The sequence below is a fragment of the Carassius carassius genome, chromosome 3, assembly GCF_963082965.1.
Source record: "Carassius carassius chromosome 3, fCarCar2.1, whole genome shotgun sequence".
Lineage (NCBI taxonomy): Eukaryota > Metazoa > Chordata > Actinopteri > Cypriniformes > Cyprinidae > Carassius > Carassius carassius.
In genome coordinates, this window is record NC_081757.1 from 16,652,030 (window position 1) to 16,678,766 (window position 26,737).

Here is a 26,737-nt window from a genome sequence, read left to right on the forward strand (position 1 = left end):
AGGAATGAAAAACTCAAGCCCTTTCCTCCATTAGTAATGACGTCCACATAATTCAATTAATCACAGATGAAGCATGGACCTCTCCAAAACATCTACATCTGCTATGAAGGCAGAACGGTACTTACCCTAACGCACCTGTCACAATGCAACTGTTTTAATTCATCCACTACTAATGAAAGATGGAGGCAGATGCTGTAATGAACTTTAAGGGATGCCTGGTCCATGCCATAGATGAATCAACATCAAACTGTAATTATCCATGCTGTGACTTCAATGTACCAATGACGTCTCGGTAACTTGTTGGTTGAGGAATGCACTTATACTCACTTCAGGTACACATATCAGTTCAGTGAAAATCTAGTATAGGAAAACAGACCATTTAAACATGCAAGCTTAATTTAAGAGCAATCCTGCTTTCTTCGATTTTCCATTTTGGCTCCATTTTCAGGTCTTGCGTCACATAATTTTCCTACCTGCACATGTTGTTTTGTTTTCCCCAGCTTCTCTCCGGAGTCATTTGTTTTGCTGATGCTTTGTGAAAAACATTTGGCAACTCAAGAATTGAGCTTTAGGCCATCATAAAAATGTCAAAAGTGCATTTGTGACCCCTAGCTCTTAGGGTTGGGTACCGAACTTGGTACTTTTCAGGGTACCGATCGAATTGCGTTGGTACTACCGAGTACCGACTCACGTTATATCAATCGGTGCCAAATTTCAGTACCTGAGAACGCATCTGGCTGCATACGCTACAGAGAGAGAGAAAGAGAACCTGTGACGTGATGTCAACCCTGCAGCTCCCTCAAACAACACAGGAGCCGAAATGTTTTGAAGTATGGTTACATTTCTAGGGTCATATGGTTCCTGCGAAAATGCTGACAGGATCATGGAGTCCATTCATAAAAACGCAATTTACTCTATAGTGTGGAATATCACAGAATTCGTCAATTCTGGATGAATGAATCAGAAGTAGGTCTACCACTTAATTCAAATCGCGATACGAACTAGAGTTTGTGAAGATTAAAACGCAAAAAGATGGTTTAAATATGAATCCTGCATGTTCCACTTGCCTCTGTTCATATGAATGACGTAAATGCGGGTGACATGTGACCCTCGCAGTGATTTTTGGCCTCTGTGTCTCACTGTATAACGGAATGAACTTCACGAGATTTTAAGCGTTTCATTTGAGAAAACTAGCATCATCATACAGTATACACAGGAACTTCATGGCAACTTGTCAAAATATAAGTATGGTTTAACATGTAACAGAAATATATTACTCTCTAAATAGTAGAAAAAAAAACTAGAAAGAAAGAAAGAAAAGATTAGTAGGGCCCTTGTTCAAACATTGAAACTGAGACTTTTGGACATTTTTTCACTGAAATAAATGTTTTTGTAATTACACAGAGTAAATAGAGTAAAGCACTAAAAAAAGCTACAGTTGGGTACCAGTACCGAATTTCAGGTAACTGGGATATTTCCCACTGTTTCGACAACCCGCATGAACTCCGGGCTATAAGTTGTCTACGTACATGCCTCAAAGAGGGTCAATTCCTGAATTGCTTACACAACATCCTGACTTGAGGGCTAGTGTGTGTGTATCATCTGTAGTGATGGGTGTAACCTAATCCGGAGTTCCCTATGTAGAAAACACTTGCATGTACGAAGGTTTTTTCTTACAGATCAAACATCTAACTGTCTCTTTCACACAACTGGCCTAAAAAATTAAAAAACAATTGATTGTAAATCAGAAATTGAATGATGAAGACTTGCTTAGAAGACTAAGCGTGTTCTCTTGTCCTAACAAGCTTCCTCCTAACACTGCCTATTTCTAAGAACTGTTGGCAGAGTGCCGTCACTTCTAAACACTGACGCAAGCTGCACAGAGCAGCCCACACCTGTAGCACCAACATCTCTGTAGCGCTGAACGGTAGCCGATTAAGAACACAAAGAGACGCACAGCACGAGTATTTGTGTGTGTATGTTAGTTTGTGCGTTTTTGCCTTTGTCTAAGCTTGCATACGAGTGTGTGGCCATATGTGCATCTCATTAGTTGATGTTAGATGCTCTCAGTCAAGCAGACTCAGCTGAAAGAGGTCAGCTGGGATTCTGCGGTCACAAGCAAAGACAGTTTTAAAAATCTATTTGCTCATTTTTATTAACTATATTTCCAGTAGCATAGCTTAGCTGATTTCAGAACAGTTCACCTTTTCCAGCAACAAGTTTTTTTTTTTTTCCAACAAGCAGCAGCGTAGCAGGCAAAATATTACATTGCTGTTTTTGTGTCACATTGTGTCTGCGGCAAGCTGAGACAATAATCAAATATTGTTTGTTTGTTTGTGGCAGTGAATTTGCCAAATTTACATTTCTTTTATCAAAATAACCAATAAGATTAATTTAGCTTTTAGCTGAAGCCCTATAGATATTTGTAGAATGAGCCTGCTCTATAAATAGGTCTCATAATTTACAAAACTGATTTCTAGAGTAGCAAATAACTTTTGCACACACTAAACCGTTGCTTTAGGAAGTGAAAAAAGATGACAAGTCATCCTTCCAAGAAACAAGAAGGTCTACATGCTGCATTGTAGCAGACCCATGACTGATGAATCACTCTACATGTTGCAAAAAATATGATATTAGGTAAGATTTAAACGCAAAGGTGAAACTGAAAAATATGATTATGCTTTATTTACTTGTGTTTACATTTTAGACATATTATTAAATATTATTAATATTTTATAGTTAATTCAATCTAGGATTTGAATTAATAAATTGCCTCTACGAAAATATATGGACATCTTTCTATTCATAAAAGCGGCCTATAATCAAATAGTTTATGGAACAGTTTTACATTTTCTTATAATACAAAAAAAAAAAAAGATGAAACCATTGACCACCCTGCCAGCTCGTAATGTAATCTGAAGTCTGTCTACTTTTAATAATGTTTGGTCTTCAAAACGGAATTCTATAATCTTATAAAAGAAACTGAATAGAATGAAAAGTCATATCTTTTTAGGGTGTATTCACACCTGTCTTGTTTGGTTCAATTGGTGGAGATCTTATGGGCAAGTGTGACTACAGCAATCGCACTTGGGTGAGGACCAAACAACCCTCTCGGTCCGCTTCCAAACAAACTCTGGTATGGTTGAATGGATAAACTAATGAATGGATGATCTTAAGCACATCTTCTGTCTTGTTTACGGTTTCTCATTCATTTGCAAAAAGGGCAGTGTGAAAGCGAACCACACCAAACAGAAAAAAAAAAATCAACATTGTATTTGGTCTGGACCAAAGCAAGTGAATTAGCAGATGTTTCTGGTGTGAATTAGACATTATAATAAAGAAACATCAGTTCACAACATTCACTATGTCTCAGTCCTAATTTACAGCTTTTAGCAAATTTTTCCCCATGCAGGTGAGCCCCTTTCTGCAGCCAGTTACATCAACAAGCTGCAGATGTCCGCTGTGCTAGGTGATGGCAGCCTAAGCCAATATGAACGTATGTTTGCTTTCTAAATAAAGCTCCCTAATTAAACCATCTCATGCTGTGATAACATTACAGGATAAACAAAGCTCAGCCAGCAGAGGGAACGCCTCAGGTTCATTTAGTCCCAACCTTGTCAATCACTGCTGAAATAGCCAAAGCAATGGAGTTAGTTTCAGATCTTACGCCTGGTCAATTGCAGTACCCATTACAGAGCAGCTTACGATTCCCAAAACCAAAAAGAAAGGCCTCATGCCTCTCCCTATGAATCATAAACAGTGCTTTTTGCCTGTTCAAACTGTATATGAAAGGAAGCTGAATTCACCTGAGATCAAAGCGGTCAACAGAGCAAAAAGAAATCAAAAGACTTTGATTTTGCTTACAGACACTATATAGAAAACCTTGGCATCATTATATTACTTACCACGAACCAGAATATTTAGATCATCATGTTAGTTTGTTTTGTTCACTATCTGAGAAACCCTTTGGTTCCAACTGCAGCCAAAAAAAAAGAAAAAAAGAAAAAGAAAAGAAACCGAGAACTAGTGCTGAATGCCAATTAGGGTTTAGTGATTTTACTTTCTGCATTATTACACTTAAGTTAGGTTTTTGTGGCCTAAATGACATCTTTTAAGCTAAGGAAGAAATTAACATGACTGAAAGCACAATTGCTGCAGTGAATGAAAATAGACATCATCTTAGCCGCCAAAAGTCTCAGAGCCTCATCTGCGATACGCCTCAACCTAGAAGTACTGTACACACGCAACTATCCAGCTGTCAGACACACTTTTAATTACACAACGGCCCGAGGGTAAATTGTGTAACAGTGCCTTAGGGACCAAAAGAAGGGGAAGGAAGTGAAGCGGTGACTGAGGAATACTAGGGACCTCAGGTACAATGCAACAAACAAGTGTGAGGAAAGAAAGATCAAACAATCTGAACTCGGAATCCCAGTTTGTGGTTACAGATCATTAAATATATACATTTTATCTGAGTATTTAACACAGATAAATAAACAGTACTCAAGCACTTACTGAAAATACTTATTTCAGAAAACAAAAAACACTATTAAAACATGATTAGAACAAGTCCTGTGTGAATGCCTCCTAATTGCAAGGGTTGGGTATCGTTTGGGTTTTATTTCGATACCGGTGCCATTTCGATACTTTTAAAATGGTACCGGTACCTAAACGGTGCCTGTATCGATACTTCTATAAAAATAAATAAATAATTTTAAAAAAGCCTAAAAAGGATAACATTAAAGAACATTAAAAAGATTGAAAATAAATCCATAGCATTCACACACTCCTTTGATGCTCTCATTTCCTAAGCTTCCCTTAATCACTCTGATATTTAGTTAAAATGAGTGCTGTCTGTCACGGTCTTTAATCAGTTCTTTATAAAGTAGCATCAATGTCTTTGTAAAGTACAGTCTTAGGCACATTAGTAGTTTCACCCCAAAAAACTGGTTTTAAGCCAGTTATTTTAGAGCTTTTGCTTTTGTATGTCAGTAGGAAATATCAGTTTACATTTCCAAACATTCATTTTGCCATTAATTTGAATAATAATCTAGTGAGATTTTTGAATTCATAAGTGGTCTGACAACAAACTGCCTAAGACTAAGACTTTTGCACCGTAGTGTATGTATAAAATACGTATAATTAAATGAAGTATATTTAAATAAGTGTAAAGTATGCGTTCATATTTGTTAAGGGCTCGATTTTCGCTGGAGGAAACAACTTTACAGTAGATAAGATGAGATCTTTATGAAGATAAATGCTATAGCCTCGCTAAAAAAGCCTAGCGACGGCCGTGCTTCTTGTGTACATTTCGGAGAACCAGGACAAATATTTAAATCGATCGCTCAGGCATTTAAGAGGCACCGAAATGAGGCACCGAAATCTGCGTTCTTATTCGGTTCGGTGCATACCAGTTCCATAGGTACCGGTGCCATATTGGTACCGGGTTTCGGTACCCAACCCTACTAATCGCATCCTGCCTCGGACTGAAAATTATGTTGATGCAACTTGCTAAGAAAATGGTGGCATTACCAACTGCAAAATTAAAAATTGCCTGCTTTTGTCAAGTCTGTGTAAATTGTTACTAAATTCCAATCAAATGTGAAAATTAAAAAAATAATAATAATAATTTCATAATTGTTAAGAGTAGTTAATTCAATAATTACTACATGAATTTCAGCAACTTTAAATAGCAACCAGACTTCCTTATACAGCCTTATAACCACGTTTATTGAAAATTTCACTTTCATTTTATGTTTAGACTAAAGCCATTTCTAAATTATACTATAATATTTCATTTGTTTTTATATTTTATTACATACATGCAATTTTTTTATTTTATATATGTAATAATTTGACTATATATGTATTTTGAAAATCTTAGAAAAACTTGTTTTGGGTTTTTAATAATTTAAATCATTTTGAAAGAGGTCTCTTAAAATATAGTTTTATTTTTTTTTTTTTAAATATGAATGCCATTTAAAACAACTTTTTATTATTATTATTATTATTCTTTAAAAAAATTATTTATTCCTGTGAAACTACAGATGGATTTTCAGCAGCCATTACTCAAGGGTCATCAGCCCTTCAGAAGTTATTGTAATATGCTGATTTGGTCCTCAAAGAAAAAAAGTTTATTTTTATCAATGTTGAAAACAGCTTACTTACTATTTAGTATAAACAATTAAAAAAATTTTTTTTAAGATTCTTGGTGATTACAAACTTCAGGAAAAGAGAATTAAATTAAAATCGAAATATTTTGTAACAATTTAAATGTCTTTACAGTCACTTTTAATCAAATTAATGCATCCAAGTTAAATAAAAGTATTAACTTCTTAAAAAAAAAAAAAAGAATAAATAAAAATACTGACCCCACAGATAGTTGGTTCATTTTATAGTTCATTTTAACACTGTTAAAATGAATATTATTATTATTTTTGTAAAGGAAAACAATTAGTCATCTTATCTATGGTTTTAAAAAAAGACTAAAGGACACTGCCAAAGGTGCCTCTGTGACGCATCTCATTTGAAATGTAAAATCAGCTAGCACCTGTGACTTATCCAACACACCCCCGTCTCTCTATCTCTACTTCTGAAACGTTCCCTTGCATTAGCATCCTATGAATGTTGCTGGTTTCAGTTACACTAAATTTAAACTAGACAAATGCTACACATATCTGCTCATGCCTCGCCCCAGGAAACAAGCCCCTCACACCCAGCACATTACAGACCCTCTCTCACACAGTGTGCAGATCCTGTAACAAGAAAACACACTTCTGCAGCCCAGTGAGTCAGGCAAATCTCTGGTACACATGGTCCTCTTGCTGGAGCTAAGCTAACAGTTAAACCAAACAAAGCTCCAGAAACGACTTGTGGGACATGAGCTTGTAATGTTGATGGCCCTGACCATTAGTGTCAAGTGCCCTGAATGCATGTAAAGCTGATTCACTCTCATGTATTACAACACCGCGTCTGGCAGCAAATCAACATGAAGCTCGCCAAATTAAGAACAGCAGCGCCACATGAATATAACCACCAGAGACAACGATCAGTAGCCTGCTGTAGAGTTAGTAATACATGCCTTTGCTTTTATAGAGGAAAAGAGACAGAAAAGGAAGCATTTTAGATTATATTTGTTGGACTACGGAGAAAATAAGGAATTGAAGATGAGAGGTTCATTGGTCACTGGTAAGGCCTTGAGACATCTTCTTACCAACTGCCACTGACATTATTTCATCTGGGCCATTAAAGGGATAGTTTACCCCAAAATTTCAATTCTGTCAGCATTTACTCACTCTGATGTTGTTCCAAACATGACTTTCTTTCTTATACAATGAGGTCAATGGCAACCAAAACCGTTTGGTTACAACATTCTGCGAAATATCTTGTTTTGCATTCTTTTTTTGGATTAACTTAACTATACATCTTACCCAGTTGAGCTGACATGGCTGTTGAGGTTCTCCTGCTGACAAATATGGTCAAAAAAATTCCTTGAACAACTGAAGATTGAAATTTGTTGATTAAAAAAACAAAAAAAAAAAAACTATTATTGCTAGCTTAAGACACTTCCATGTACACTTGCTACAATATCCATAATATCTCCACGGTTCCTCTGCAATGGATCGCCTGCAAGCAGATCATTCACACCTTTATGCTGCATGTTAACACGGTTCTGCAGAAGCAAAAATGAGTCAGCATTTTTAGCCTGATTCAAACCCTGGGCAAAATCACATATGAATATATATAAAAAATGAATATATCAACTTCATTAACACAAATAAAGCCCTGCATGCTTGAGCAGATGACGATCATACTATGTCTACTATTCACAATGGACAAAAATGTTCTTCAAATGGGCGCAACATCTGTGTTGTATGCCACTTTAAATGCTCTAGCTTGTTAAAGTAGGGTGAATTCTGATTGGCTGTCAATGTTTATATATATATATATATATATATATATATATATATATATATATATATATATATATATATATATATATATATATATATATATATATATATATATATAAAAATCGCTGTCCGGCTAGAGAAAAAAAAATCATTCTAAAAAGTGATTCCAATGATTTTGTTCCATTGTGTCATTACTGATATAGTTGTGGAATGGACTTCCCTGTTCTTACAGAATTAGAGTGAATAAAACTTTATAGTTATTCTTAACACTATAGTTACCCTCCTCGGTACGAATAGCCCTCAGAATAAGCCTGCATTTGGCACAGTTTCCTCATTTGATTCAAGTCTACAGGCTTTTTTCCTCTCTTCCTCTTTTTTTTCATTTAAAACATTTTTCAGCCCAATAATATAGAAAAGTAATAGCACACCTCTTCTCAGCAAGCTGCACAATTTGAGGTACCACTCATGTTATGTCTGTAGCACAAATGGTGTGGGACGAGTTATGTCCTGAAGATTAATAGTGAAGCAAATGTTTAGAAAAAAAACCTAAACCAAAGTCTGTAATACTTGCCTTAGAAATCAGCAACAACAATTTATTTTTTCCACTCAAAAAAGCGAGAGCATCCCACCACACTAGCGGCTTGCAGTTATGCTGTTGTGGTCTAAATTAAGCTGCCTGGGATAAGCTGCCCCCTATTACAAGCGTCAAGGCTACACCTGAGTCTGAGTCTGCGGCCTCACCTGGGGACGTAGCGCACAGCATTTGAACACTTCTCTGCTGTTGGGCACACACAGCGTGAGGCGGTGCGGGGCTCAAAGGTGCGGTGATTTGTCCGGTGGCACTGGCTGGCCTAGGGGGGAGTAATCCTCTGACGGGACTAGCAAACCTGCAGTCAGCCCTCTGCCACTTTTGCTGTGGCTTAAAATAACCCACCCTGAGAGCGATGTAATTTCAGTCTTTCCCACGACCGAGACAGCCAGCCAGCCAGATGAGCAGATGCATGCTAGCACAGACTCTAAACACTGCACGGCCTGCTTTGTTTTTTTTTTTCTCACAGACATTTAGCTACCCACTCATAAACTACCTCAGACTGGTGCTCTTGCACTGGTGACCTGGTTTTTCAGAGCCTGAAGACTGTAGGAAGATGGACGCAAAGGTTTGCCATGAAAACAACAACACCACACTTCCAGATGGCTTTTAAAGCCAACTGCTGATGGAAAAGATGAAGAGACAGAGAAAGTGAAGAGAAAGAGAAATACTGAATCCTCTTTCCTGTTTCTATCTGGGCAGGAGGGTCTTGTACCCCTCCCCTTGAATTCCACTGCCATCTGAAGACCACATGCTGTGCCTGGGCATGACGCCAGACAGCTCTGCACTATCTGACTTTACCCAGCCCTGAGAGAGCACCTTCTGCCACTACTGCCACCTCTACAAAGAAAGAGGCCACTTTTACTGCACACTCAAACAAGGGACATGAAATACTAGTTTTGTGCATTGCGATCTTATCTACATCTATGAGATTAATAATTTGAGAAGGCAGAACACAATTAGCAACCGTTATTTTTCATAACAATGTGTTTTTCTGTTTTGATACTTTATGATAATCTCCAACCAGAGATTCACTAATAATCAATAGATCAATCAATAGACTGATAATCACATCAATAGATTCAGTAATATGGCGTGTATTTGCTGTGACAGGAAAAAGTGGAGATTTAGTCCAAATCTTTTTCTTTTCATTTATTTTTCTTAAAATAAATCTATTCTTACCTTTTCTTTTTTTAACCAGGGAAAAGTGATAAAAAGCAACCATAAAGGATTTAATTATTATTAAATAAATAATAAAAAAAATACACTTATTTAAACTAAATAAATAGTATTTAAATATTAAATAAAGATTTTATGGTTTCTAGTTTTGTTATGTTGCTTAAAAAAAAAAAAAAAAAAGTTAAATTGAAAGTTGACTCACGTGTACTTGAGTTCATCTGGGGTGGGTCATTCAAGGTGACGACGGCCACAATGCAAATATTCACAGATTAACCAAACGAGCTGACAGTGTGATTTCACTTCGGACTAAAAACCATTGAGAAATAACAGGGCTACCATCCATTTTTGTACATTCTCAGTATACAGCAACTTTCAAAACCTAGTCAAAAACTCACCTTGAATCAAATCAGCAGCTCTAACATCAGGTTCACAACTCTGCGATTTCTGAATTTGGGAACCGTGTTTGTTTAAACTGTCTGATTTGTGTGATTACGTTTAAGCAAAAAAACCTTACATAAATATCAAAATTAAATAGACAATTAAATACACAATGTTAAATTAGAAAATAAATGGGGAAGAAGAAAAAAGGGTAACAGGTTTGCATATAAAATACAGTCTAAATTAAGCTAGTTTGGGTCTAAAGCTTAGATTATAGTTACTGAATATTTAATATGATCAGTTTTCTTACAGTAACTTGAGTAACAGGGTTGATTGGTTGAGCATGACAAGTGTTGATGGTGTAATAACGGCAATAACTGCAATATAAGCAACGGCAAATCAGGTTTCTTACAGACTAGCGCTGTGATGAATGAGTGAGAGTGAGAATGTGCATGTGCACTAAAACTGCATCAAACGCTGCTCGCACCTCCTGTTTGTCAGCACTCAAGTTCAAATCAAGTAGACTCAGAACTGTATTCTCATCTTTGTTGTTTTATTCATTTTACATCCGTTTGTAGTTTCTTTTTCCTCTCTGTCTCTAACTGCATTTTGGGAGAATTACCGTAATTACTCTACAAAATTGGCATGTTAGGTAATAAACGTTTCATATTTTTTTTTTAAAACAACTCTGCATGAACATCTGAATTACAGCTTGTCCCATCTCGATCTGTAAATGTGCGAATGCCTACATTGATCAGCACTTCGGTGGCCATCATGTCATGTCTCGAGTTCTGAGAAAGTTGGTAATTTGGTAACTCAAATTAGTTAATAAAAACAGACCAGCCAAAACTAATCAAATTTAATTAGGATCTGATAATATTTTGACAAAAAAATTATCTAATTTGAACTCTCTCAGCTTTATTAACGAATAAAGGAAAAAAAAATTGATCGGTTATATTTTTCTAACAACGGCCAGAGGCACAGAACACACTAATAAGTGTGTACAGTAACAACAGCAATGCCCTTTAGCTGCATTTAAATCCTGATGACTTCTTGACATACATGAACGGACATCACTTAGGATAAAACCTTTTCAACAACTAAAAACTAACATATTAATATTTACCTTTATAAATATAAATTTTTTTTTTTTAAATTAAGATATTAAACTTTCCTAACCTACTGACAAAGAATTAACATTTTCTATCAAATGTAACTATAATATTTTCTCTAGTCAATAGTTAATAATGCAAAACAATGGGGCAGGATACAAATTTAAGATACTGAAAAATTATATTCTCGGCTCATGAGTTAGAAATTTCTTAATACTTAATACTTAAGGATAAAATTGGACTATATACGGCAGCTGAAGAAAAAAAAAATGTATATTTATATAGTGCACTACCAGTTGTACTTCATAATTATCTCATAACACCTGCGTATGTGTTTACAAATCCTACATACGGTCCAAATTATACAGTGCAAAAGACTGAAAATCACTTGCACACAGAGCTTCTTTTACTTCCAACATTTAGTCCAAATACATCCTTCAAACTTCTGTCTCAAATGAAAGGTTTTCCCTTTTCCTCTGCGAATGTCTACACAGAGCATCAGGCGGTCGTGTCTGAGGTCAAATATCTTTGTACAGAAGCAAAGCCTCCTTAATTAGACTCGGGTTACTGCTTAAAACACAATGGTAGAGTATTTTACATAAAACACAAAACAAGGTGGTCATTCTTTTAAAATATGACACAAAATGCTTAGTCCTCGTTTGCCTAGGCAATGTATGCAATCTCCATATGCAATTTACTGATAATGCAATACTTTAAGAAACCCATGCAAACCTTAAACAAAAACACACCGGGGTCCACCCACACACAGGCATTCTGCTTTCACTATACCCAAATCTCTTTCCTTCACAACACACTCGAGCACACTGACAGGGGCTGATAGGGTTTGCTACTTCTCACACACGTTTGTTCATTAGGCAATTACACAAACACACACACATAGGCCATGTATGGTGGTCGCAAAATGGAGACAATCTGCCCTGCTGATTATAAATCTGACATGACAAACTTAAAAAAAAAATACTGATGGATTCAACAACAACAACAACAAAAAAATACTAATATCATATAACCTACATTTACAGATGAAGTGGAAACACTTACTGAGATTTTAACAACCCTGTCTGATAAAAATTGCATTTTAAGTAAAAATAGCAGTTTTACTCTGCAACAGCACTTAGTTCTTGTCTTGTAATGTGACTGGCATGCGATAACACTAAATTAAATAGTTTAATTGCTAGTTGAAAGCTATGTAAATTATGTTAAATTATATAAGCAAGAATAGTTAATATATAAAATGTTTATGACTTTAGGGGGATGTCTGATGAACTACACACCAAGCATGTTTATATTCTGTCTTTAGGCTCTTACCCAAACTAAAAGATAATAATATTGCTCCAAAATGTGAAGCACTATTTAGAAAGGGGAAAACAGAGACACCTCTCTCTTAAATGTGATAATGACTCATTTACATGTTCGTGCGTTACATTTTTTTTATAATTATATTACCTGCAAACTCGATGACGAAACTAGCTACTGTTGATGTATTGATGTAAATAAGGGTAAATGGAGAAATGAAACCGTTTAAGTTCAGTATTAGTGGAAACTTAAGGGTTGAAACTTTTTCCAAGATTCGAGATTTTTATTCGTCACATACATGGTTATACAGAGAATATATAACCATCAGTGAAATGGAAGTAAATGTGCTCTAGCTGAAGGCAAGGGCGAGTGATCACAGAAACTTTTATAGCATTTCACTGTGCAGCAGCTGTCAGATTGATGGAGGCTCTGTCTCAAACCACTTAAACGCGCCTATGTTGTCCAAAAACGCTGTCTAGGAACGCAGCTAAAAGGGCTCTGAGCCGCTGTGACCGGCTTAGATCCTCTTTGGTTAAACAGTAAGGTTAGTTCACTCAGCGCCTAAACTTACCGCTTCGCATTTTCATTGGCTGAATTTACAACCACACAAGAAACTAAACACAACTGCAGCTGCTAGCGCGAAAAGCCAGCGAGCGCTGTTGCTTTTTGATAGCGTGTTTTGCATTTGCTATCGACCTCCTCACTTTTTCGATGCATGATTTATGAGTTAATCAACACCGAAACAGTGTGTCAGAGTATCCCGATGTGAGGCACTGACCTGCGGGGCCTAGCGGCGGCTGCTGCCCGTCTTCCCCAAAGATCAATCTGAAGTCCAGCTCTTCATTCCCGGGGCAGTTTGCAGTAGTCATCGGGTTTGACAGCTCGGGCTCACCCGTATAAATACGCCGACTCTTTAATAAACACACTACATTGACTACTAATAAAGGCAAAACTTTTAAACTTTTCCTCCGCGCTTTAATTCACTAAGCCCGGGCAGAAATATTATTGCTTCTCCCTGACAATAATCCAAACTCTTCGACCTTCTGCGGAGCTTCAGCGATCTCGCAGCGGCTTGAACTTTTTGCCCGTGGCGTGGAGCGGAGGGAGGGGGTGAGTGTCTCCTGCTAAGCCTTAGAAACCGAATAAAACCAATAACACCTCATACAGCGCGACCGTTGATCGAGCTCGTCCGTAATTTAATTTCGCTGATGCTCTCCGTCTCGAGCTCCTATCCCAACTTTTACTAACGGCGCGTGACAGGGCAGTTCCAGCGGTGACGTCAGTCGAGTCGGCAGACAACACACGCGCGCTCGCGCGCACACGCACTCAATCACTCACGCGCGCTCACACATATACACAACCTAGCCCTCAGTGGGCTTATGGGTCTTGTAGTTTCTGTGAACTGTTGTTAACTGGAGGTGAATCAGCCGTTCCACGTGTTTCAGTGGATTTTATTTTGAATGCAGCATACTACATTACATTAATATAAATTGTGAGAATTACATAACTTAATATAACTACATACAACTGAACAATTTATATTCATGATTTTGTAATTTAAATAAATTTTTTAATATGTCATTAAGTTTCCTTGTTTGCATTCTTTAAAAGCAGACATAAATCGTATATCTTTGTTATTTCCAGGTTTAAATTCAAATTATATTCCCAGATTTTCAGTGTTGTCTCAGACCTTTGGACTCCACTGCATATATCTTTACATATTGAGTTAAACTATAAACCACAGGCTACTTTTGTTCCATAGTCTAGTTTATAAATAGACTGATAGTAGTAAACATTGTTGTGTTTTGTACTTTCTAACTGAATACAATTTGTTTCTTTACAAATTACAATACTGGCATTAGGCTATAAAATGATTCCAAATCTGAATTTCTCCATGTTTTTTTTTTTTTAATTTTTTTGTTTATTTATTTATTTTGTAGAATCCCTTTTACTTTAATGATAGCAGGGCTCAAGCTGGATGAACTGCACAGTTTCATAAAAACCTGCTGATCATGTGAGAATGTACCAAAAAGCATCTTGTGCTTCATTGAAAGCCAGAACATCTATCCATTTATTCAAGTGTTAACGTAGCAGTGTCACAGATTTGCTTAATTGATTATCTAAATGTTGCAGAAATTAAATATTCCTTCATTTATTTACATCAAAAGTTTATTTGTTTTAAATTTTTCTGAATCATAAAAAAACTCTTAATTTTCACATTTAAATGTGTCGTTCCTTATAAACAATTTATAACCAAATGTATTCTTTAAGTTTGGGTTTTGTTAAATCATTTTATTTTATTATAGTACTCATGTACACTGTATGTACATTGTTATCCAATAACCCTATAGAAAAACTATTATTTTCCCCAATCTTTAAATTAGAGTGATGAAGGCATAATTTAACCAGAAAAACTATGCCTTAATGTCCATACACAAAAATAAACAAACTTTAATCTGTCTTCACACTCAAACATGAATTGTCAGACTTAGAAAATGATACACGGTGCCAATTTCAGTCCACACTGCAGCTATACCTTATTTGATGCCTAACAGTCCCAGCATGATGAATAACAAAAAAAGTGTTATGTTACAGCAAGTCATCAGCAAAAATACTTAACCCGATTACATAACATTATGCAGTGTTTGTTTACCTCATTGACCTATCCTATATGACTTTGTTTAAATCATTCAATGTCCCCGAATTAATGTGGAGCACTGTCTTATAGATGAGAGAGAAAAAAAATAACAAAACACTTCAAATTTAAAATCGTAATCTTTTTACACATCCTTAGTTTCTCTGTTAGAGGTATGTGATGTTAAATTGTTAAATATCTATTATTTGTTTTCCCCATAACTTAATTTTGCACTGTTGGTACAACAGGATGCTGTGTTACATCTATAACAGAAAAAAATCCCAATATCAGACAATAACTGGAAAAAACCCCAAAACAAAACAAAACATAAAAGTGTGGACCAAGCAGCTTTATATCGGTGACGGAATTCACACCGCCAAACAAAAATGTTTTCTTTGACGCATGTGGGCGTAAAAACGTCATGTTCACATTTCACATTTCCTGTGGTCTTTATTTACTTAGATGTCATTAAATGCTGAACTTCCATTGAATGCTATAAAGGCTGATAGAGTTTGACAGCAGTTATTGGCAAGATGAGTTGCAGAATCAGTTGCAGAGACTTCATCTGGTCTCGTGGCACATACGGCATTTATTAAATTTGTGATGCTCACTTGGGCTTTTTTCTTATTATGTACTTTTGATTGTAAAGCCAAACTAAATCAATGTTGCAAAACTGTCTATTATCATTATGAACTGCACAATTCTGAAAGTTTGCATAAGAATAACAGAAAGTACAATAAAAGGACCCAAATATAATTGTGCCAATGGGAATGAATAATGCTGCATACTATTCATCTATCGTGAATCATCTGACTGATTCATTTCATTGTTAATTTCGTTAATTTCGAGTTGAACGCAGACACAACCACTGTAAGTTATCGTAAAGGGCAGTTGCCTGAACACATTCTCACACTGTTGAAATGATCCTGCAAAACTGATTGTTTACTATTCAGAATACCTGTGTTTCTTTTCATCTCTGATGACCTTTGTGGGAGGAAGATAGAGAACACGGTATCCGTGGATTGTGTAGGAGGGGGACGATGTGGTTTTTGATACTGTGTTCTCGTAAAGACAGTTAAGAAGAAAGAAAGAACTTTCTACTCACACAAATCCGGTTCAAAACTAGTTTTCTTTTCAAGGATTGCTGTTTTGGTAATGTGTTTTGTGCTTGTCACATGTTTCAAAGTAATCACTGATAAAACAATAGTGTGCATTCGTTTTAAATATCCTACTGAAAAAAAAGAAAGATTTTAGACAAATGTTGAATTGTTTAATTTCTTTGCACATGGTTCTCATTTCCTATGGAGAATATCATTCATAAATAATATTAACAATGGTGATTTAAGTGATTTAAAATTCAAAACCTGTTGTAGTACAATTTACAGTATTTCTTTAAAAAAGATTGTACTGTTTAGCAATGCTGCACTTAGAGTTTTTTTTTTTTTGGTCTTTTAATAAGCATCATTTGCAATCAGCATAAGTGTTATTAATATTAATGAGTTTATATTTTCTGTACATACAATTTTTTTCAGATGGCCACATTTCATTGTTTGATTTAAAGAGCAAAATGACTCTTACGAAAAAAATAAAAAAAAATAAAACAATAATAATAATAATAATAATCTGTAATGTTTCCTGTTGAAAGGAGACTTCAAGGAAGTACATTAATGAAACAGTCTTTGCAACAAAACTCCTTATAACGTTCGGAAACAATATCTTCAACTGATGCTTGCTGCCCTCTGCTGGACCATTCTCTGTATAAAGAAATGCAGCCATGACATAAAACATGAATGCGATGTTCTCTGTCCTGGAAAATTGAAATGATTAATCAGTCGGGTATTCAGGATTTACACAATGGCTTGACTATATAACACAGTGAGCATGTATTGTTATCCTGTAGATTCATATACAACGGTACTTACACGTTTCTTTAAAGAATAGCATAAAATATAATTATAAAATACCATTTACCAAAAATAAACAAGTAAAACACCTACCGGTAATAATTAAATTGTCCTATTTGAGAACACAATTGAAATAATAGGGCTTATTTTTTTGTAACCCCCTCCCCCCCCAAAAAAAACAACAACTTTAGATTAAGATAAGTCTTGAATTAAAAGAATAGTTCACTTAAACAGGAAAAGTTGCTAAAAAATGTATCACTCTCTTTTTTTTTTGCTCACCATTAGATCCTCTGCAGTGGTGCTGCCAGAAAAAATGTTAATGATAGACTTGTTTATTACAAACATGCAGCTTTTTGTTTCCCAAAACATTCATTGATTACGTGGATTATTATGATGTAATGCTAAATGATGTACATTTGTTCTAATAAAGGAACACATCTACTGTATATCTTGGATGGACTGAGGGTAAGATTATTATTATAATTTATTTATTTTTTAGGAAAAGACTATTCAACTACACTATGGTATAAAAATACTTAAATTGCCTTAGGTTCAATTTACTGTCACGTCTGTGTCACACCGAGTCCAATGGCCCACTTAAATGTGCCCCACAGTGATTTAAATGAACAGCCGTTGCAGCTGTGACATTCATTTCTGTGTCCCGATAGACTGAATGGAAGGTCACCAGTTTTAATGAAATGCTGAAACAATTAAACATCAATTAAAGATCATTTTGGTCAAAACAGAATATTTTATTAGGATCATTATTTAGGTTAGTAATACGTAAAACTATTAGATTTATTAGACAAATGTTGCTGTTTGTCCCTGTCAGTTGCTCTTGAAAAAAAGCAACTGTCAAATCCAATATAATCTAAAGGGGTATAATAATGCACTGCATGTCTGTTTGTTATGTGTGTAAATGTGTTGTTGGTGAGCAACATGTGACTCGGTCATTAGTGTGTGTGTGCTGCTCTGCATGGACAGAACATCCATCGATGCAACATTTGGGAGTGATGTCAAATGATCAATACTAATCCTCCCCAACACACACACACACACACACACACACACACACACACACACACACACACACACACACACACACACACACACACACACACACACACACAGAGGCACTTACTAGTGTTTTGCGGACTGCAGGCTCACTGTGTCAGGCTTGCAGAGACACTCACTTTGAGTTTGCTTCATCTGACCCATCTTTACAAGCAGTGGTAAATGATAGCCAGTTCTCATAATCAGATATAATGACAGCAGGAGAAGCTCTCACCAAACCACAATTTTCTATAGGTTTTTCTGTAAAATATAATGCAATATACTGGAAAGTAGTGCTTATATTTTTCAATATACAGCAATATATGCATTGAAAATATATGGCTATATATTGACACATGCAAATATATTTAGAAATGAAGACAAAAATATTAATTGTTTGATCCTTTATGGAGTATATATTGCACGTTGTGCATGGAATGAGCATAAGGAAAGCTGGCCTGCAGACTCATCTACAGGGTTTTTGCACTACTTACATATTACAGTACACAGTAGTACTTGATGATGAGAACTTTCACTGTTCTTTGTACTGTAAATACTGTAGCACAGAACGTCAAACTGATAACTGTTGAACTGAGTTACTTTTACATGTACTGTATTTGGGCTGAACTGAGAGTCAACTGTCTAGTGGAGGCAGAGAAACTATTTTTGTCAGAAGACTAAGAAACTGCTATAGAATAACAAATGAAGACATTACCAATACTGCAATGTAAATTGGGAGAGGATGCTGAATTTATTTATTTACAGCAGCCTAACTGACAGTATTCCAATTTGTGTTTGGAAAGTGCACACACACACACACAGAGCTGTGAACAAACATACACACTGTGAACACACACCCGGAGCAGTGGGCAGCCATTTATACTGCGGCCCCCAGGGAGCAGTTGGGGGTTCAATGCCTTGCTCAAGGGCACCTAAGTCGTGGTATTACCAGCCCAAGATTCGAACCCACAACCCTAGGGTTAGGAGTCAAACTCTCTAACCACTAGGCCATGACTTCTTTGAAGTCAGCTTTGTGTGTCCCACCATTAACAGTCAATAATGTCTTGCAAAATGTTTCAGGTTTTTGTAACAGTGTTTTGAATTGATCTTACTAGTTCTCTGGACAGGAAAATAGTCTTTCGCCTATTTGACAGGTTTGTGTGTCATCTAAGATTGAACCTGACAAAAGAGAATGAGTTTTGGACTCAAATGTTTGACTTTGACCTGGAAGTTTGAAGTTTGCACAAGTTGATGTGTAGTTTTGAGATTGTGTTTACAGTTGTGAGAAAATGGGCTATCTGTTAGTGTTAAATGTATTATTTTGAAATGTGTGTTTGTGGGGTAACCACTGCAGAAGAGTAGAGCCTGTGGTCATGTGGTGATGACGATTGGCCAAACACCATTACTTTATTTAAAAAGTATTGGTAGTGCACTGTTCAGCACAGTGAGTATGTTCACTAAGTGCCATTGTAAACTAGCTATATTTTAAAATATGAAACATATATATCATAAATGATTGTTAGATATAAGAAATATATATTTCTTTGTGTGTGTATACTGCATGAGTAAATGTATGTTTAATATATTTTTTACACATGCAGTACCATATTATATATATATATTATAAAGTATATTACTGAATAAAATTTTTTTATATATTAAATATAAATCTATAAATAAAACCTATTCTGATATACAAGAAAGTATTTTGTCACGTATTTTTCAATATATGAAAAGCGGCAATTCCTTATGTATTATTCAATATATTGTAAAATATTTACACTATATATTATTCTGTATAATTTTTATATTGTCAAAGTCACCAGCTCAGCCATCTCAACTACACTTCCCATCATGCCCTCTGTCTACAACCTGTGCTCACTCAACAATCACCACACCTGTCTGAAGTCAGCCTCATCAATCCCACTTCATAAGCCAGCACCAAACACACGTGGTTTTCTGGTCTCAAAGTTACTCCGTCCATGTCCTTCTCTTTGGCTCTGCCAATGAGTGTCATTTACCTGTGCTCATTGGACTGTGAACTGGAAACGAGGGCTTCAGTTAAGACCGTTCTAGTGCATTTTCTGCAACATTTATCTTAGAGGTTTCACTGAGAAACTTTCGTTTTTATGAGTTTGTTTACTTAAAGTGAAGTTTACATTCCCTGCATCTCTCCTAGTCCTCGTCTTTGCCACATGGTGACAATTACGTTGTTTAATATATGGATCATTTATATATGTAAGGAATAACTAACAACAGGCCGTTGAATTATTAGAAAAAAAAAAAATGTACACCTGAGGTGGTGATGCATTACAATACAGTATATTTGCAGTTCTCCTCTATGGACACTAGACACTTTTCACACAAACTGCTGTGAGTACATAATCCCACAAAAGACTCCGTAATATGTGTTTACATGCTCATGCACTACAAATCATCTTGCACTGTTCCCCAGCCAGCTACTTGACCATTTGCACATGTGCAGTACTATGTGAAGCATTTGTGTTTGGTGTACATATATATATATATATATATATATATATTTCTTTTTCAGTCTATTTATAGTTACAATTTTTATATATATAGTATATTCAAAATCTGTCAGTTAATTGTGTATAGGTATAGTATTATGTGAAACATTTGTATAGTTTGTATTTTTTAGCTTATGTATAGGTAGACATTTATATATATATATATATATATATATATATATATATATATATATATATATATATAATGTCAAAACCTGTCAGTAGGTTAGTTGTGTATAGGTTTATACCAGTGGTTCCCAACCTTTTTCAACTCGTGGCCCACACAACCAAACATATATGTTTGCACGGCCCACTGCAACAAAATTAACTGACCCCATTATTGTTGGGTTAATAACTTAGTACTCAGAAGCTAGACTGTTAACTGTCTTATTGAATGAACTGGCAATGAACAGAAAATAACTCTGGCTGGCACCGCTCAGCAAAACAGGAAAACCAGATCCAGGCAGAGCTCAGCAGCGGGTAGACAGTCAGGAGGGAACATGTTGCAAGCCATTTATGTTGACCCTGTTGACAGCCATTTATGCATGTTTGAATTTGTTTTCTGTAGCATATGCAGCAAAAATATCTAAGATAAATTGGCGGTTTATTCTTAAACCAATCAGCGAGCTTGAATAGTGGAAGCATAGTTACAGTTTAATATTTTTTTTTGTTATTTAATTATATACATGAAATGATGTTATGTTATGACTTAGACATTTTTACATTTATAAAACAATATTATTATTTCTTTTAATAGGTATTGGCGGCCCACAGGTTGAAAACCACTGGTTTATACTGTTTTACTTCATTGTTGTATGTCTGTATGTATATAGCACTACTAGCACCGTGGTCCTGTGAGGCACGACATTTCGTTCCACTGTATGTCCACTGTCCACACATGTAGCGGAATGACAATAAAGCTCAACTTGATTTGAGTTGATATTTATGATAAGCTTCTGCATACAGAGTATGTTTTAAAACTTTTTATGTTCACTACTTTCAGTGAACCATGAAGAATATTATTTGTTCTTTTTCTTTTAAACCTAGAGATCTGACATTTTAAGGATCTTAAACATTATATAGACTTGCCAATTACTCTAATAATTTGTGAATTCCCCATCAGTCCCCTGTGGTTCATCCCCCTGCACTCACTAATAAGGTTGTATTGAACCATTTAAAAGCCAAGACAAGTAAACAGATTTATTATGAGACTACAACCCTTTTCTAAGGATATTAGGGAGAAAGAGAGAGGGAAAAACAGAGATAATGTCACAGTAACCAATGTATGCCTAAAAGCCCTCCCCTAGTTTACTTCATTAAGACAAAGAATCAGGAGGGAATTAAAAGAGCAGGAGCAGCAAAGTGCTGAGAGAGAGAGTGAGAGAGAGAGAGAGAGAGAGAGAAACTCAATGAGAATGCAAATTTCAACTCAAGGGAAAATGCAGTTGTTATGTGTTTTAAAAACCTTTTTCTTTAGTTATTCAGCTAAACTGACCAAAATGATTATAAGAAATATTATAAAAACAGCTTGGGTTTTCAAAGCAATGCCTTAGAAGAAACATTTTGTTTTAGAAAGAACCTTTCAGTGAACTATTTTTTTTTTCAGTGTGAATAACATTTTAATAGTTTGAAGAACAACAACAAAGAACCTTTAATGAAATGGAAAGGTTCCATGGAAGGTTCTTCATGGAACCATAGGTGCCAATAAAGAAACTTTATTTGTAATTGATTCTATTTGAGTGTGTTCTCAAATGTGTCAACAACTTTTGTTGCCCAATTCAGCTTATAAAAACTGAAGCCTAAATGTTCATATGAAAACCACTAGCTTTTCAGAGTTATAATTGGAATTTTTTTGCCATACTGCATGCCACATGGGTTAAGGTACATTATATAAGGCATTTTCGTTAGATTGCACATCGTGATGCTCACACCAGTCATCCCAAAGATTATATTTTTAACTAGCAAAACTAAAGCCCAATGAAGAATCTAAATGTCATTGTCTTTTTAATCATGTAGGAGATTAAAAGAGATGTATTGTGACATTTATGAGGAATATAAAATGTGACCTAAAACCAGTCTTAAGTACAACGGGTATAATTGTAACAATAGCCAGCAATACATTTTATGGGTCAAAATTTTTTTTTTTTTATATCTATGAAGAATTTCAGGCAGGTTTCAGGCCCCAGAAACTGCACATGTTGAAAATACAAATATCTTCTTTCACTGGACCAACACTGCATCTCATTGCTAGTTTCACTTGACCTTAGTGCTGCTTTAAACTCTATAGATCATGACATACTCATAAATCGATTACAAACTATACAAGTATTCAAGGGCAGGCTTTAAGATGGTTTAGATTACCTTTTCAATCGCTATCACTTCGTCTATTTAAATGGAGAATCATCTCAATTAAATCCAGTAAAGTATGAAGTGCCACAAGAATCTGTCCTGGGCCCTCTGCTATTTTCAGTATACATGTTGCCTCTCTGTAATTTAATTAGAAAATATGTGTTAATTTCCATTGTTATGCTGATGATACTTAACTATGATTTCAACAAGACCAGATGAAACTTCTAAATTATCTAAGCTAACAGAGTGTGTTAAAAATGCCTTAATGACTAATATTTTTTTCCTATCTAATTTGGACAAGACAGAGATATTACTTATTGGACGAAAAACAGTACTCAGAATCTCGTAGATTACAATTTGCATCTAGATGGATGTACTGTTACTTCCTCTACAGTCAGAAATGTGGGTGTTACATTAGACAGCAACTTGTCTTGTCTGAAAATCATATTTCCCATGTTACAAAAACAGCATTCTTCCATCTTTTAAACATTGCCAAGCTACTAAACATGTTACCCGTTTCTGATTCAGAGAAGCTAGTTCATGCATTCATGACCTCTAGACTGGACTATTGTAACGCACTTCTAGGTGGTTGTCCTGCATCTCTGCGCTGTTGAGACGGTCGTGCAGCTCGGTCCATTGAGCTTTACACTTTCAGTGTGTTTGGCTTCCCATATGGAAAACTCTGGAGTCTTGGTAGTTCCATGAATAGAGAAGAGATGATGCCAACACCTCAGAAGACCTCAGATGATGAAAAATCTCAGATAATATACAAAACTACCATATTTTGCTATAAGCTTGATTGCAACATTACTGTTAATAGTGTAATAGTATTGATTACATTACATTAACTGCTTGATTTTTACTGTACATTTCTTTAATATGGACATCAAATTGAGATCACCACTGAATGATGAGTTACTACTAAATATAATGTAGAAACTTAAATTTTCTGTAAAGCTGCTTTGCAACGATTTACGTTTAGATTTTTTTGCACTCTCAGATTCCTGATGTTCAAATAGTTGTATCTCAGCCAAATAATGTGCTATCCTAACAAATCATACTTCAGTGGAAAGCTTATTTATTAAAAATAATAATAATAAATTAATAATAAAAAAATAGAGGAGTTTTTGTGTTTTTTGCTTTTCTGAACAATGTTTTCTGTTATTTTCTCCAGTTTTAACAGAATTTCATTGAACTGAAATATAATTTTACTCTGAAAAGAAAGAAGAAAAACAGACAGGCAAGTATTTTTTCCGGATAAATTTCATTTACTGTCGTCTTGGTTGAGTAAATCTTATATCAGCAGGACCTTTGCTTTAACCAGTACAAGGTCTGTCACATCACTGACAGACTGAGACTAACTCAGATTACTAATGGCTCTAATATAGCATTACAATATACACATCGAACAGATTTAGAGACGTTGCTTCGAAACATGTAATCCTTTTCGGGGCCTAATCCAAAGATTGTGCATAGGATGTTTCTGCAAAAGTTACTTGCAAAGAAAAAGTTTAATTAACTTGAATCCCTAGACAAACTATTCCTGTACAAACAGAAACCCTTCCACCTTGCATGCATCTTTAGTATTTAATTACTTAAATAATTGAAAATGGACGTAAGTGTCATTGAGCTAGGCTTACATAAGATGCTAATGAAAAATGCATAAATCTTAATATATTTAATCGATTTTCTCTGTCTCCCTCTAATGTGTCTTGAACCTTGGCATGACAATGAACAGTACAAAACACCTAAGTAAAACCTCTTTTACTGATAGATAAATGCACTTACAAAAAGGTTCAAGGTAAAGTGCACTTTATGAAACACATTAACAACTGGGCCAGGCATACGGTATGTTGAGTTATTGATTTGGAGAAAGCACAAGTGGACACAGCATCGGGAACAATAATAAAAGTTATGCATACCAGATAAGGGATTTGTTACAGATTATAAGATAAGAAACTATGGATGACAAATAGCTACATTTCAAATCTAACTTGAATCAACCATATCCTCTGAGATGCACTTTCTTAAAATTCAATCATGACCATAATGAATGTGTATTTTACTGAAGCTGTAGCAAAATCAAATGCACTCATGATAAAAACATCTCATCAGCCGACTACAATGTTAATTGTTTTGAAAAGTTAATAAGAAGCAATTAAAAGACATACTGTAACATCACCTTCTGTACTGTAATGATGCATTTCTTTTGTTCTGTTACCTTGGCTGGCACATATAACTGCCTTAATGTACGTTGCCCTGGAGACAGAATGTCATTAATCCACCCACAATAAATTTTACAAAGCAATCACAAAAATCTGGCAAGCATGCAGTTCAATCAGAAACAATAAAGGGAATTAACATTTCAGTGAGGAAAAAAATTATAAATTCAGGCAGTTGAAAACAAAAATTGGAAGTCAGAGGAGATGCATACAGGTCAGTCAGATTTGAAAAACAAAAAGAAACTTTACAGGGATGCACATCTGAGTCCTGTTTACATCATGTTGAAGAACCAATGCCCCTTTGCCTTTTACTTCCTACACTCTGACAATAACAAAAGCCATAAACACATCTGCTATGTAAACATTACGACCACACAAATATTGCAAGAACTTAAAAAAAAATTAACATTCATCTTGCAGTTGTTCACTTTTTGGTGAAATTACTTTTTGTAAGCAGTATTACTTTTCATAACCAGCAGCGATTTGTAAAAGAAGAGTTGATGCCACTGCAGGAGAATCCATCAGACTGTCTGGCACGAGCTAGTTAGGTGTGAGGTCTACAAACAGCAGCACAAAGCCCATCCTTCACACTTCTGCCACAGATTAGAGATTACGGATTAGATCAAAAAAGTAGATCCAGAGCTTGGACAGTCTTTATTCAGGCTGTTCTTCTGAATCATTTTGTGCAAATCCAGTTTGTAGTTCCTAGATAGACACACCAGACTGCAATGTCTCTCCCTCTTGATCCGGGTGGCTGACCGAGAACAAAACACATACAGCATGTATAAACCAGAAATGAATGACATTTGGTGGTGTTAACGGTTTTTGGCTGTATGGGAGGAATACCAAACTTAATATTTTTGACTACCTTTGTATGTGGTTTTAATGATCGGATCCTAAAATGTTTTATACTGTTTCCACCTTGAAAACCCATTTCATTCTGACCAATTGTGATTGAATCCCAATACCTTTTTAATGCCAGGTAGAAACAGCAAGGCCTCTGACAGGAGTTTCCTGTGCTAAATATTTAGTGGAAGCACAAGGCGCTACTGAAACTACAGCGTGTTATGACCAGTGTCGATTACAAAACAAATTACTCCTTTGATTCAGTTCTTTTGGAATCAAAACATACAGCACAACCAGAGTAGTCTGATTACTGAATGAATTACTTTTTTGTGAACCAGCCCAGTATAGTTTAATTCGTAAACAGTGACTGTGATGAGTTGGTTCTTTTCAGTGAATCAAATACACCCAGAAGAAAATTCATTAAAAAGTCACATTTAACATTTAAACACACTGGCTGTAAATGCTATAATTTAAATTATTAATTATAATTCATTTTTATCCAAATATTTATATACAGTACTTAAGTTTGATTTATGTTATTTGTATCTATTTATGTTTGTATTTATTTATTTAATTTGTTAAATACTAATTGTATAAGCTTTTGTTGAAATTTGTCTAAAGAAAAATATTATTGTACTGATGGGGGAAAAAAAAGAAAATAAATATGCATAATCCATACATAATATACTATACAAGTCAATATTTGTGT

General features: G+C 35.3%; 1 protein-coding gene across 1 annotated transcript in view; it reads right to left on the reverse strand.

Moving 5' to 3' along the window:
• The window catches only part of nfatc3a (nuclear factor of activated T cells 3a), a 72,678-nt gene extending 58,880 nt beyond the window's left edge, over nt 1–13,798 (reverse strand). Inside the window, exon 1 of the mRNA XM_059531642.1 lies at nt 13,267–13,798. Coding sequence (XP_059387625.1) covers nt 13,267–13,357 — 91 coding nt within the window. The 5' untranslated portion in view covers nt 13,358–13,798. The remainder of the gene's footprint in view (nt 1–13,266) is intronic.
• Nucleotides 13,799–26,737: the final 12,939 nt, after the last annotated feature.